The sequence below is a fragment of the Knufia obscura genome (assembly GCF_036327395.1).
Source record: "Knufia obscura strain CCFEE 5817 isolate CBS 148926 chromosome Unknown scaffold_1, whole genome shotgun sequence".
Lineage (NCBI taxonomy): Eukaryota > Fungi > Ascomycota > Eurotiomycetes > Chaetothyriales > Trichomeriaceae > Knufia > Knufia obscura.
Window position 1 is genome coordinate 416965 of NW_027042687.1, and position 14624 is coordinate 431588.

At 51.5% G+C, this 14624-nt stretch overlaps 6 protein-coding genes across 6 annotated transcripts; 3 read left to right on the top strand and 3 right to left on the bottom strand.

Annotated features, from left to right (window-relative positions):
- Positions 1-1242: 1242 nt before the first annotated feature.
- PMZ80_000156 (uncharacterized protein) lies at positions 1243-4353 on the bottom strand (the record flags this gene model as incomplete). Its single annotated transcript, XM_064868610.1, has 1 exon — positions 1243-4353. One exon carries the CDS (start codon positions 4351-4353, stop codon positions 1243-1245), a length of 3111 nt encoding a protein of 1036 aa, XP_064734107.1.
- Positions 4354-6238: 1885 nt separating this feature from the next.
- Positions 6239-8995, bottom strand: PMZ80_000157 (uncharacterized protein; the record flags this gene model as incomplete). Its single annotated transcript, XM_064868611.1, has 1 exon — positions 6239-8995. The coding sequence occupies one exon, from the start codon at positions 8993-8995 to the stop codon at positions 6239-6241; it is 2757 nt and encodes a 918-aa protein (XP_064734108.1).
- Positions 8996-9346: 351 nt separating this feature from the next.
- CBC2 (nuclear cap binding complex subunit) lies at positions 9347-9957 on the top strand (the record flags this gene model as incomplete). The annotated part of the gene is made up of 3 exons (XM_064868612.1): positions 9347-9397; positions 9457-9602; positions 9660-9957. The coding sequence occupies 3 exons, from the start codon at positions 9347-9349 to the stop codon at positions 9955-9957; spliced, it is 495 nt and encodes a 164-aa protein (XP_064734109.1).
- Positions 9958-9972: 15 nt separating this feature from the next.
- SNO1 (Senecionine N-oxygenase) lies at positions 9973-10773 on the bottom strand (the record flags this gene model as incomplete). Its single annotated transcript, XM_064868613.1, has 1 exon — positions 9973-10773. The coding sequence occupies one exon, from the start codon at positions 10771-10773 to the stop codon at positions 9973-9975; it is 801 nt and encodes a 266-aa protein (XP_064734110.1).
- Positions 10774-11323: 550 nt separating this feature from the next.
- PMZ80_000160 (uncharacterized protein) lies at positions 11324-12424 on the top strand (the record flags this gene model as incomplete). The annotated part of the gene is made up of 1 exon (XM_064868614.1): positions 11324-12424. The coding sequence occupies one exon, from the start codon at positions 11324-11326 to the stop codon at positions 12422-12424; it is 1101 nt and encodes a 366-aa protein (XP_064734111.1).
- A 1076-nt stretch (positions 12425-13500) lies between these two features.
- On the top strand, positions 13501-14316 carry PMZ80_000161 (uncharacterized protein; the record flags this gene model as incomplete). The annotated part of the gene is made up of 2 exons (XM_064868615.1): positions 13501-13726; positions 13787-14316. The coding sequence occupies 2 exons, from the start codon at positions 13501-13503 to the stop codon at positions 14314-14316; spliced, it is 756 nt and encodes a 251-aa protein (XP_064734112.1).
- Between the last annotated feature and the right edge of the window lie 308 nt (positions 14317-14624).

Here is a 14624-nt window from a genome sequence, read left to right on the forward strand (position 1 = left end):
ATAGGCGTATGTGATGTGCTAGATGAGAGGGTCTGCATGTGGTAAGAAGCCGCGACCTCTGCGCGGGATTATCATATCAACATAAGAGAAGTCTTGGTCTGAAACATGAGACTGCCTTCTAAACACCATGACGGCGCCTAGCCGCCGTTGTGTAGCCGCAAAAGAACGTTCGCTGGGAAAATGCATGGAGCTTCATCTCTCATGCCGTTTTTCCATAAAGTTTTCTTGATTCTTGCTGCAAACAGAAGTCTGTTGAGATTGAAAAAGGATCACGACGTCATCTAGCGAGAATCGTAGCTCGACGTTGCCGAGCAATGACCACGCGTCAGAGAAAGTCACATAAAGTTCTTGTGCCGTCAAGGCGGATGAAGCATTACTTATCGTTCAAGTCATGTTCGTATCATGAATTGTCAGATGATCAAGGTGTTTTGAAATGTGATCATATGCAGCTTGCACAAGCGAGACAAGAGGCCGTGTCGCGGAAATGGTTAGATCCAAATCTTAGGCTAAGATGCTTTCGGAAAGGCGTTTCTCATCGTTGTTTGTCTCGAGCTAACTACTCGTACACTCCTTTCTGTTCTTCAACGTTGTACCTACTCCTCGCTCGGGGATACAAGAGTGACCACGCATGTGTTCGTTTGGGGAGAAATCTTGCCTGTTGACTGTTAGTCCCCGTATCTACGAAGTGTGTAGACAGATACTAAACTGTGCCCTCTCAACGTGGTTGCTCAACATATCGACGGAACAAGGATGTACCTGAAACCATATAGGTAGAACGCAGAATACAAGCTTTTTACCTTTCGCTCTCTCACGAGTAAACTGAGTCAATGCCTGTACCCGTCGGGGAACGGAAAGCCAATGGGAATGTAAGCACGGCATATTATATGTAGGCCCCCTTCCGAAGCTCGCCTTCATTCTTTATGGTCCTAACGGCAGTCGTGACTCACCGTGAACTCGAAAGTCAGGACAGCAGGAGCATCAGAGACTTGTAGGTTGAAACGGACAAGGTAAGCAAGATTGTGATGTCCGTTGATTCAAGATTGACTAGACACAAGTAATATACATATCAGAGTACACTATGAAATGCCCACACCACCACCTGCCCCCAGGCTCGACTTGATGGGCCTTGTTAGCTATATAAACGTGAGGATACTAGCTGTGCATTACCATTACTACCCACTTGACTGGCTACTGTGCTCGCCAAACCCGTATTCACACGACACCAACACCACGTCCATGGCTTTACCGACGACGACCAAACGTTCGTCGATTGTGGCCATCACCAAGACCTCGCTTGAGATGACCATCAAGGTAGTGAGAGTGTGCATGTCCATCCCGTCGAACAACATTGTCGAACTGCCTGTTGGCCTCCGAGACCATACGGTCGAAGTAGTTGTTCTCGCGGCGTTTCAAGCCGGATTGGCCAGAGAACTTCTTGCCAGATGGGGTGGTGGCTTCGTACGAGCTGTAGGCCGAGCACTCATCCTTGAACGATTGCTTGTCCGTGTAGGTCGAGACCTGCATATCATCTGGTCGTTCGAGCCACTGGAGAGCGAGACCGCCGTCAACGTGCCATGCGATGTGGCAGTGCATCAACCAGGCACCTGGGTTGTCCGTCTCGAAGCCGATAACGGTGTATCCGCCCGATGCAGCTGCTGGAGAAGCAGCACCTCGGAGCATGGCCGTGTCACGTCGCATTGGATTATCGAAGTTGAGGGTGCTGACCATGTCGGCTGTGAAGAGACCGTCTCCCTGACCAAGGAGCGAGAAGTCGTGGCCGTGCAAGTGCATGGGGTGGAAAGCAAAGAACTGATTCTGGATGACGAAGTACACCCACTGGTCTTTTTGGTTCAAAGTGATTTGGTTGGCGTAAACGGATTCATTCAAGCCGTAACCGTCACTGAGAGACTGAATGGTGGGTTGAGTGTAGTTGATGTACATGGCACCGTTGTTCAAGAACCATCGGAAGACAGCACCATCGTCAGACGTGCCGACCTTAGTGACAGTACCGCCTGGGATGGTAGATGCAGATGCTTGGAAAGAGCTCTTGGTGCCAGCATCTTTCTTGAGATGTGGGACCAGGCTCGCAAGAGGTTCGTCATTGCAAGTGGCGAAGGCAGCAGCGGTCTTGTTTCCGTTGGCAGTGGAGCTTGGTAGGTAGATTGGATGCTCGTGAACACCTTCGTAAGCAATGATGCCGTTGGCCTGGCCGAGACCACTGTTCTTCGAGCCAGATGGGCAGAGTGTCTGGGTCACAGCTCGGAAGAAGTAGCTATCGACATCTTGGTCCATCTCGACAACAACATCGTATCGCTGACCAATCCCAATGTTGACCCACTCGGTCATGTAGGGCTCGATGGGAACGAAGTCAGCAGCAATGACTTTCATCTTGTGCTGATCAATCGAGACTGAATACATGTTCTGGGCAGCGGAGTTGATGATACGGAAAAGATACTTCTTCCCCTTCTGGACCTTCCACAAAGAATGCTGACCAGACGACAAATCAGGTCGGACGTTGTGGCCATTGAGGAGGTAGTTGTCAACAGGTGCGGGACCTACATGTGCGATGAGCGAGCCGAAAGCAGTAGCAGACATGCCGAACGTGTCAGCAATCATGACTGGACCAGCATCAACATCGTAGTTTGCAGTGGCCGGACCGTGGATGATGATAGGGCCTTGAACGCCATCACCATATTGCAAGTTCCAGTGAGAGTGATACCATGAGGTACCATATGAGGATGCTCGCCATTGGTAGGTTCGGGATTGACCCGGAGCAAGGGCACATTCAGTGACACCTGGTACACCATCCTGGTCGTTAGTACCGACTTGTCGGATACCGTGCCAGTGGACAGCTGTCCCGTTCGTTTGCATCTGGTTGTGCACGTTGATGGTGACCAAGTCGCCCCAGGTGCACTCGATAGCAGGGCCTGGGTACTGGCCGTTGATCAAAAGAGTTTGAACGTCGGTCCCATCCGAGTTCCATGTACCATTTGTGATCACAAGGTCATAGTTGCAAGACCCGCCAAGGCCGAACCCGGCATGACCGCCCAGCTTGCCGCCAACTGCCGTTCCATCTCCGAAGTAATCCAGATAATAATCTGTCTCGATATCAGCCCCACCACACCATCGGCTTCGGTCAGAAGCACTGTTGCAAGCCGAGTCTTTCAGGAATTCGAATGGCTTCGTGACGTTACTGGCCTTGGAGCCATAGTCCGGAGAAGTACCGTTCACTGGTGTGGTTTGGTTCTTGCCTCCATTGTCTGGGACAGTACCATTCTGCTTACCGCCATTATCAGGAACGGTGCCGTTTTGCTTGCCGCCACCGTTGTTGTTACCGCCATCGCCGCTACCACCGTTCGGGCCCTTCCAGTCGTTCCAATCGCCAGCACCGCCCCATGGAGTTCCGCTGTAGAATCCATCGGGGTTCTTGGTATATTCGGGAGCAATGCCAGACTGAGTGTTTGTAGGTGCCTCGGGTGTCCATTGGAAGACATCGTTACCGCTGCCAAGCTGCTGGCCGCCGTTGCCCTTTCCTCCCCAGCTTCCTTGACCCCAGCTGCCCTTGTTGTTGTTTGAGCCGTCGTTAGCAGAGTCTGAGCTTGCGATGCTTCCGCTGTTGCTGTTGCCATTGTTGCTGTTGCTTGAACTGGACCCAGAATTGGGGCTTCCACCATTGCCCCAGCCATTTCCGCTGTTGTTATTGCCGTTATCGTTCGAGTTGGAGCCCGAAGCCGAGCCGAAACCGGAGCCAGATCCAGAGCCGGACCCTGAGATGGAACCTGAGTCGGATCCTTGCTTGTCTCCTGAGTCCCAGCTTGAACCTGAACCAGTCACAGAAGCTGCGGTCGAGCTTGAACCAGAGGCACCCTGGGCTGTGTTCCATGCGTTCCACGCAGCATCAGCATTACCAGTCGCTGATGCGCCAACATACAGAACAGACTTGGTGATGGTTGTCGTGCCTAGAATGGTCGAGGTGATGGTATTGGTGGAGGTAACAGTCTTTCCAGCTGTGCAGCCGGCCGGCATGCTAGTCACTGGAGCACCAGTAGTGTTGACGGTGTCCCAATCAACCCATTGGGGCTCAACAGAAACATCAGCAGCCTTGCTTGAGATTGGTACAGTGACTGTGGCCTGGTAGATCTCAGATGTAGACTCGTAGCAGGTTTTGGTAGTGGTCTCGACGGAGGTGAATGTTGCTGGGCAGCTCTTGGTAGTGCTTGAAGTGCTAGAGACGGGCTTGGAGGAAGTAGAAGAAGAGGAGCCGGAGTTGCTGCTCGACCAGCCAGCCCAGCTATCTTGGGCCGAGACACCGCTCGCAGCCACCGCCAGAGCGGCAGAGGTCGTGATCTTCATGTTTAAAAGTGTTGTGTCAAATGTATGCTAAGAGAGTGTGAGGATTTTGGCTGTCTCCCAAGACAGATAACGAGAGGCAAGGCTTTACGTCCCCAGACGATCGAAGGTAAGGAATGGAAAGAAACCTCAAGAACGAGGCTCTGTACAGAAACTGATGCTGCGATGAATGAGGGTGAGATCGTAATGCTAGGACGAAGGAGATCCGCTCGGTTTTGAAGGCCATGTCGTGCCCACGTTCCAGAGACTTCATCTCCCCACGTGTCCCCCCTGTGCGAAAGCAGTAAAGCATAGAGGATCTGTATCGAAGACTGGTGGTGATGGCACAACAAGCTTTGACGCCAAAAGAAGCTTTTCTGCCAGCCAAACGCCAATACTCACAGTTGGATCGTTTACGCTCCATGGAGCGGCATATGATTGTTGTTGGTCATGGTTTGGTCGAGACTAGGCATCCTCGATACGATCCTCCTGCATAATCTGGGGTCCAGATTCAATTTTCTGCCATCTTAGAGATGTCCTTCGTAGAGTCGTAAATGTTCTTGGGGCTGCCGAAATCCATGCTGACATCCGTAGTCAATGTGTCACCTGTCAATTCACTCCTTCGTATGCATGGTGGCTCATCGCTGACAGGGAGACAAGCCGCCATAGCCACACAGAAGCAATGCTGACCATCCTCTCTCCGCTCGCTGTACAGGACTGCCGCTGGACGCATCGCACCAATAGGATGAATCAATTTCCACTTCGGAATGAGAAAGTAATCGATTGGCTTTGAGGTTCGCTTTTGGCTTTGAGCAAAGTTTGTCCCGACTGACTTGCCGAGTGACTTTAGCCACTTTGCGTCTAGTCAGGGGTATTGCTTGTTGATCTTGGCTTTCTTGGAACGTCAGCTCTATTTTGTCAACTCATGGGTAGGCATTAGGTCACTAGTTTGATCGATACTCGGATTGTGGCGTACTTCTGCACATAGTGAAGTCAGTCAACAGACGATCCTGGCCACCATATCCTGAGAGTTCATCGCGGGGTAAGCCTAATATTCAAGGTACGTAGGCTTATAGCAAACATGCGTCTGCGAGCTATGCATCGGCGCGTCAAACATTATGGACCAGCCTAACGATGACTGTATGCCGGCGAGGGCTCGCTGCGTCAGTTTGCTCTTGTTCTGGGCGCGCTGGCTTCACGTAGGTTGACTTGCATGTGAACAGCCGGCTTGTGCCTTCCGCCTTCCAGCCATCGTGGCTTGTCCACACAATACGTAAGTGTAAGCGCACCCATCCCCAAGGCTAGACTCTTCTTTTTTTTTGGAGTGAAGTTGCGCGGCCTTTCCCCAGTGGGCGTTAGCAATCTCGTCTGATAGTCCAGGCTAGACGCCGACCATATAACAGAAGCGCTGCACCACCAGGGCAAGCGCAGGGGTGAATATCTGGGGGTCTAGTTTGCACTTGCTACGACTTTCTCATGCTCGATCCGCCAACCTTAAGTCTTCCTTGGCGTCCCCACGGTCGCTCTAGCGAAGCTTAACGTGCTTTATCCATCGCGTGGAGGCGTTAAGATTACATGGATCCGAGCTGACGGAAAACGCTTAACGAAGCTTAAAATTAGAAAGAATGACATTGAGAGATGGGGATGAGCACGAGTTCAGAGGAGATGCATTTGGACAAAACTTGCTGTGAGTGATAGGCAAGGCAAGACCAGTGCATGGTTGTGGCTTCCTGGAGCAGGCAGCACAAATAAGGATGATTTGATGCACTGAGCAGGAAACAGTAGGATGCAAGTAGGATCGATGGGTACATCATGCACGTGCTCAATATAAGATTTCCCAAGTTCCCAAGGCTACTCCGGTCTCTCCAAGTACGGGGTACTCCCTAGCACCCACAGCTGCCCTTCAGTATCATACACTCAGCCTACTCAAACGACCTTGCACAGCCTCGATAACCGCTGCTTCACGCTCCACCATTTCCATGACCTCCTGAATCTTTCTTCTCTGGAATCGAGACATATTACCACTTCCACCCAGTGACGTCCTCAACTTGCCATCTGGCGTATTCTGTTGATCATCCTTGTTTTCTGTCTCGGTATTCGTTTGGTCCTTGACTCTCTTTGCTTCCGCCATCAGATCATCGATCAGAGACTTAGCTGCCGTCAACCTCGACGTCAATGCGGTATCTCCGCCTTGTTTGCTTGTGTCTTGATCAGGCGCTTCTGATTCTATACCAACGTGAACAGCAAGGGAGTCAACCTCATCTACCCATGCTTTTTCCTTGATACTCAGCTCCTGTTTAGCATGACCCACTTGGCCCGCCTTGCGTCTGAGACGTTCATATCTGCTGTACAATTCTTTCTGTCTCGATTTTGCAGCCTCTATACGATCATTGAGTTTTTCTGAATGTGGCACATCGCTTTTATTGCTGGTTTGAACCTTTTCTTGATAATCACTGCCCGGCCCCAAGCGGTTCAGGCGTTCTGCAAGCTCAGCCATTTGTTTGACCTGATCTCCGAGTTCTTGACGCAGGCGCTCACAGCGGCGGAACAGTTCAGCTGCAGCTGTTTCGACGACAGAGGTCTGATGAGAGAAGGTGCGGTGTGCAAGTGTCATGACATCGAGGCACGCCGGACTAAGGCGTAGCGGGTTCTCTGTGAGCATGGATCTGCGCTGAGGGGGAACACGGCTTTTGACATGGTCCAGTGCAGCCATCTGATCGTGGTAGAAGATCTGCGGAGGAGCGTATGGAGCACGAGTGGGTGGTGTATGATTCATAGGTTCGACCTCGGTCTGTAAGACTTGCATAAGAGACTGAGATGCACGGAACGGTGATGCGGCGGAGGTGGAGAACGACGGTTCGTTCGTGAGCATCTGAGAAGCGCGGAAAGGCGTCTGATCGAGCTGAGCTGCAATAGCCCTTCCATCAGAAGAAGCAAGGAGCAGGCTGCCCAAATTGATGTCCTCAATGAAAACGGCCGTCGACAAAGATGCTTGTGTGGAGCTTCCCAGCTGCTGTGACGGGATCAATTCCTTGCTGACGCAGATCGGCCCCTGACAAGCCAGCTTCAAACGACTCTGTAGACCTGGATCTATGGTGTCCGAATCTTCGTCGGTCACTTCGAACGCGACCCTCGATGCCCAGTCTTCCAACGATATAGACCACACGCCGCTCCCAGTGGTGACGAAAAACAGGTACGGATTTGTAGGGTCTGGATTGATCGCCATCGGGCATGTCGCGACCTCCGTCTCCTCGCCCAGAGATATTGTCTCGAGCAGAACGAATTCTCCTGCTTTCCAGGTTGGACTGCTGAAGTGATTCTTGCCTTTCTTAGGAAGCCACTGTCCAGTTACGCCTTCGAGCTCGATCATCACATGGAGTTGATGTGTTGTAGTGGCGAGACATATGATAGAAAATGGTAAAGATTTTGCGCTGCCGAGAATCTCATAATCGTCTTCGCCAGAAAACAAATCTTCCTCGTCCAGGTTCGCAGGGATCACCAATATATCCGAAATCTCGCTGTCATCGCTCGTTTCATCAACGGGTAGCTCAAAAGGACCCTGCAATCGGGGAATGGCGCTGAGTATGGAAGGTCTGAGAAGTGTGCTATCATCACTATCCAGGGTCTCGTTGTCGAGCTCTTGCACCCACTCATATCGCTGCTCTGCCGCTCTCTTCTCGTCGGGCTCAACGTCCTCAGGAGACATGCTGGCCTTCTTTGCCACGGCGGAAGTCGTTAATGCAGGAATGGTCATGCTGGTGGGCTTCCACCTTGATGGTAGTAGAGGGCACAAAGCATAGACGTCGCCATTGGTCATTGTGATCCACAAGCTGGTGGCAGCCCAAGGATCTTCATGCTCGGCACCTCGACCACCAAAGCAAGCTGCTGCTGCCTCCATGTCGAATGTATCAGCTGAGAAGCCGCGGCTCTTTCCAAACCCTGAGGGCTCAAAGTCCTGGTCCGAAGAAGTTCCGTCTGCCAATCTCCTCAAGTCGATGGCCAAAGCTGGTCGCTCAACGGACCAGCGGTCGGTGTGGTCGAACTCCCATACTCTGACAGCGGCTTCTGTGGACACAGTGACCAGACAATCCGTCGATGCTGAAGACGCAGCAAGCGGGTGCCAAAGTACAGCTGCTAAGGCAGCCTCGGGTATGACATGAGTGGTGGGACCCACATGATGAGTTCTCAGCTTGATCTCGGAGTGGTCGCTGTCGTGTAGGCGGGAGGAGTCGGGCAAGACAGCGACATGAACTGTGTGCTCAGTGGAGATAGCGAGGAAGTGTCCGGAAGGAGATACAGTCAGGTTGGTGATCTGATAGTAGACTGGGGTCTTGAAGGTGCGATATGCTCGTTTCTCGGGCTGGTGGCCGCTCTTGTCTGAGTGCCCTGGTCGCGAGTGACCTTGCCCTTCCCATTCATCCTTGACTCTTGCTAGATCAGCCCATCTGATTTTATTCCCAACCACTGTAAAGATTTCGGAGCCTCTGTAAGCAATAGTTCTTTGCGCAGCTGAACAGGCCGCAGCACTTGTCTCCCCATCAGTAGGCTTTCTACTATGTCTCTTTGACGGTGAGGCAGGCGATTGTGCTTCGGGATCGGAGAATATGCGACCACCTGGGGATGGGTGTGAGAGCCACGGCGGAGTGTGACCTATGACCTTCGGCATGGCGATGCAATGATGGTCGATGGTTCGGTAGCCGACTAACTGGTCACAGGCAAGACACAAAGCATCATTGACAATATGAGAAAGTTTTGCTGCTTTATCGCTGCTTTCCTTTAGTGGTGCGGTGAAATAGCGGAAGTAAATATGTTGTTAGTCAAAAGGCAGTGACGACCGAAAGTTCAGACATCTTGACGCGCAGCAAGCGCGTCGCAACTTCCACTTCCTCTTGCACCTCCGCACTACACCACTTTTTGTCAAATCACTACTAGTACCTACCTAGGTGTTCCTTAACGTCTTGTACCGTGCACTGTCGTCTCAGGCTTCCCAAGCTTTGTTCTTCGCGACTGCAACACAATGTCGACGGTCGAGAGACTTGACAAGCCCAGCGCTTACTATGCCGCAAAGGTACTTCATCCGCGCCCAAACGATAATACGAGGATAGTCTTCTAACAAGTACTTAACAGAAACGACGACGTTCCGACCGTGAAGAGAGAGATCGAGATGCCCAACCAAAGCAAGAAGAGGACCCTCTGAAGGATGCTACTACAATCTATGTTGGCAATCTTTCATTCTATACCACTGAAGAACAAATACATGAGCTATTCTCCAAGTACGGTCACACCTTCTCACTGCCTGATATGCAGAACGCCGTCTAATGAATATGCAGATGTGGTGAGGTCAAAAGAATCGTGATGGGCCTGGATCGGTTTCAGAAGACCCCCTGCGGCTTCTGCTTTGTCGAATACTATACACACCAGGATGCTCTGGACTGCCTGAAGTATATTGGAGGTACAAAACTTGATGAGCGCTTGGTGAGGACCGATTTGGATCCTGGTTTTCTGGAAGGACGACAGTTCGGAAGGGGCAAGTCTGGTGGTCAGGTCCGGGACGAGCATCGAGAAGAATATGATCCTGGTCGCGGAGGCTATGGTCGTGCCGTGCAAACAGAAGATCAGTATGGTTGAGAACATCCCGACGGATTATCTGTTCATCGCAGCCACAACCTGCTGCAACCACCACACATGAATTCTGAAATCGCCGGTAAGCTCGGGATGGAAGCTGGTGCCGAAGACATTGCCCTGTTTGACCACAATGATGTCTCCTACCTCCTCCGAAGCATTGATCTCAGCCCCCTTCTCCGCGGCGCGCTTCATCCTTCCTGGTAGCGTGGCCATTATGTCAACTTCGTCACTGGTAGCTGCTTTGGCCTTCTCGTCCTTTGCTTGCTTGGACGGGGCGACCACCGAATCCGGCACTTGCTGTTCATTGGCTTGCACTCCCTCCACACTGGGCAAAATCTTCTCAACCACTGGAGCTCGAATGAAGACGCCTGGGAACGCTTCTGCTGGTGCGCCGGACTGATTGAGGAAAGGCAATGTCAACTCTGTCTGGAAGCTCTCTATTTGACGTCCGAAGTGGTTGCGGTTGACACGAACGTCGAGTCCCCCGATCAGTTCTTGACCACCTTTCTTGGTTGAATTGGCGGCTTCAGCGAGCAAGATGAGACCGGCGCATGTGCCCCATACTGGTCTGCGTTCGACTTTCACAAAGTCTCTGAGCGAGTCGAGCAGGTCTGTCCGGGCAGCGACTAGAGAGATAGTTGTGCTTTCGCCTCCAGGTATGATCAAAGCATTACATGTCGACAGTTCGCGAGATGTTCGCACTTCGATGAAGTTGAATTGGATATCGGCCGACGTAAATTCGGCAGAGGCTTTCCGTAGAAGCGTGATATGTTCTAGAAATGCTCCTTGTACAGCGAGCACGCCGATTGTTATTGCCATGTCGAATCCACAACACTTGTGAGAATGCGCACAAGAACTTCGTAGTCCCTGCTTCTCTGATAGAATGTTCGATCAGTACCGTGTCATCAATCGTGCATGCGCCAGGGGTCGAGCGAAGTCGAGTCAATCATTTCTTGTGGTCAGACGGCATCGCGCCTTCCATCGAACATTTTCACTTTGCCATGGCGTCAATTTGCTGGCAAGCGATTTCGGCTCCGCGATTCGATGAGTTCACCGGAGAAATACTCTGCGGTGCCTGGAGCACATGATTTTGAGGCCCCTGCATATCGGTCTAAAGATAGAACATATCATCCTTCGATGTCTTCTCGACTTCGGAGAAGACAAAGTACATTAGCAGTCGAAAACACTAGTCCTTCCGATGCACTCTATGGCGGTGCCTGACATAGAGTTTGCGACCCATCCGCCCGGATGATGCCCACCTCGCTGCTGATGACATCTCGACAATTTATGAGCTATAAACTTGTAAAGCTCACGGTCACGACATCTGATCAGAGAGCTGAAGAGCCTGATCAACCAGTGCCCGCTCAACATGGCTTACACGAACGGCGATGATGCCTTCCACACCTCGATTGCTCGCTACTACGTTGATATCCGGCCATACGCGCCCATCAGTGCTGCGCGACATATCAATCCGCCCAAGAAAGAAGATGATCATCTACCACTGTTACACACGCTACCTAAAGAGACTCAGGAAGCCATCACCCGTTATGTAAGGAAACCTGACAGATTTATGTCTCTGGCTTCGGCTCTTCTCAAGTATCTCTTCATTCACAAGACAGCAAAGATACCCTGGGCAAAAGTCGATGTGCAAAGAACACCGAAACCTCATTCGAGACCATATTGGGCACCTCCTAATGACTGGAGTGGCAAAGGGTTCGAATGGCTAGAATTTAATGTCTCTCATCAGGCCGGAATGGTCGTGCTCGTCGGATGCGAGACTCCAAAAAAGGCTCGAGATGCGCGGGTCAATGACCAGAACGGCATTAATATTCGAAGCCCAGCAGTCATTAATCCCGACCCAACAGCTGTGATTGAAGCAGATTCCGAGATTGACGAGGACGAAACAGAAGATGTGAGGATTGGAGTCGACGTTGCTTGTACCTGGGAACCGCCGAGAACGCCAGACCTATCTACGCAAGCGAAACTGGAGGAATGGGTTGACGTGTTCGAGGAGATGTTCTCGACGGCGGAGCAGAGTGACATGAAGTATAAGCCTGTGCCTGGTCTTCCAGGTATGACTGATCCAGATCAGAAGACGAGAAGGTTTTACACCTATTGGGCTCTGAAGGAAGCCTACATCAAGATGGTCGGAGAGGGATTGCTCGCCCCCTGGCTAAAGGAACTTGAATACAGAGATGTGCCAGTGCCATCAAGACCAGAGACGAAAGCAGAGCATCAGTGGACCATTTTGCCCGACGACCATATGTCGAGGCTTGGTGTTCTTTTCAGGAACAGAAGCATTGCACACACCATGCACATCACGCTCGAGGCATTCGAAAATACGTTCCTGGTTGCCACTATGACGAGAGGAGTGGTCGATGAGCCTCGGAACGAACCGAGGTGGACAAAGGTTGATCTGTTTGGCGACATTGAGTTATGCGCGACCGGGAGGTGTCAATGTCTCGACTGAAGCGCCATATCAAGCATCGGTGCTCGAGGCATCTGCCTCGCATCGGAGCTTGTGAAGTCAGTGGCTACCAGTGACTGGCCCCTGTACCTTACAATATCGCTACGACACTGCAGGCTGTCGGGACAGCTCAAGTGACGAGGAAACCGAAATATCGAGCAGATTTAGGGAACTGCAAACCCCTCTCTCAATATCTCTTGACATGCATATACTGGCTGTGCAAACCGCAAATACAGCACGGTGACAAGAGGTCTCAGACTTGGGTTGGTAGCTCCCAACAACGAAACGATTCGAACAGGGAACAAGCTGGCTAGGTCACTCGGTATGCTTGAAAATGTGCTAGTTTGGGACGAACCCCACGATCTTCGCACTCCAGTGCAAGCGATGGGCAGGTATGAATGTCGCACGAGTTGTCTGTTGGCAATCGTTGAGTGCAGGTTCGAGTCGAACACCAAACGAGTGACGTTCAGTGTTATATCGTACATTTCCACTCCGGCCTTTCACTGTTGTGCAACGCTTTCACTCAGCCTCGGTGCATACACAATGCGTTCTGGATAGAGCAGCCTAGGGAAGAAAGTGACTGCAATCACAATACGGATATACATGGCAATCCGTGGCGTGCTTGCAAACACTGCGCTGAAGAGTGCAAGTAGCCTCGTTGTTTCTCACCCATCTGTTTGAGCACAGCCGCACAGGCTGTATATATACAGTACACATTCCGCCTTTCCTACATATTGCAACCCATCCTACTCTCTGCACGCAACCTCCAGTCAATCCGAAACCTGGAAACCAATCCACCGACCACAGGACGCTACTAGAAGCAAAACACGATGTCGGAACCGAGACAATGGCTTCACGACATACCCGTCGAAATACGCCTGAAGATTTATGAGCAGCTTTTCGCATCTGGCCCAATCATGATCCATTCTTGCGACCAAGCTGCAGCCTGCAATTGGTCCCATCCTAACAGAAGGTCGCAGCATCTAACACACCTCAAGCTGTTTGCGACCTCCCGAGCAGTCAGAGATGAAGCGGAGCCAGTGTTCTGGAGTACCACACCTTTCAAGTTGCATGCATGTATGAGGAAGCTTCAAGATTCCTTGCCTCTCGAGCAGTACATGCAGATTCGAGACCTGACCTACGACGCTACTCATACATTTAACTCTGCACACCCAAGTACGAACCGCGCCTTGACGCCGATCGAAAAACGACTCTCTCGCGTTGGCGAAATTCTACCCAGCGGCCAGCAAGTCCAGAGAATGAATTATATCGACATTCAAGCCGGACTGACATTAGATGGCGCAGGTAAGTTGCAAATTCCAAGATCAACGTGATGGCCTTGACTAACGCCATTGTTCCCCACAGGGCTTTCAACTATCCAGTCTTTGCTCGAGTCGACTCAAGGCCGTGTCAAAACCCTCATCTTGCGCATCAATTATGCTACATGCTACCCTGAGATGCCTAACGGGATCGTTCTGAACGCTGGAGCCAGTATCTTGAGAGGAGACGACTTCGACGAGACCTACACCGTCACCATGAAAGACACCTATCACATCACCATCACCGGCGCTACAGTCAATGTCATCGAGGCCATGAAGGAGATGCTTCGCGCTGTTCATGGCCAGAACTATGAAGAGAAGCTTGTGATCCACACCGAAGATATGAGGGAAATCGCCCAGCGTGATAGTCGTCCGGTTCCCTTGCAAACCCTACTACGGCTCCGGACCCCAACGCTTACTCTCAACCATTTCGATATGAGTCCAATCACAGTGGACCGTTCGATTCCGATCGATACGGTTATGACCTTGATTCCTTCGGTACAAGACAACAATGCACAGGGTAGATCGAGGAGATCACGGGCTTTCAGACGACGGAATCGTGGTTTACGGTGGTAAGGAACATGGTTGAGAAGAAGAGGCAAGCTAGGCAAGCGATCCGTTGATGGATTGTTGCGAAAGCCGTTCCTCGTCAATAGGAGGATCGAGCGGTCACTGAAGTCGCCAGTCACTGTGCGAAAGGGGAGCAGTAGAGCCTCTCTTCTGCTTCAAGACGCCAAGCATGACCAAGGTAGTGCAGAAGTCACTCATGAATCGTAAATAGCTACAAAGTTCGCCGTACTTGTGTTTGCGAATGCTGTTGCCAGGGATGTCGTGAGCCATCACAATCGCAAGTTTAGCCATTAGATCACCAACCACGACTTCTA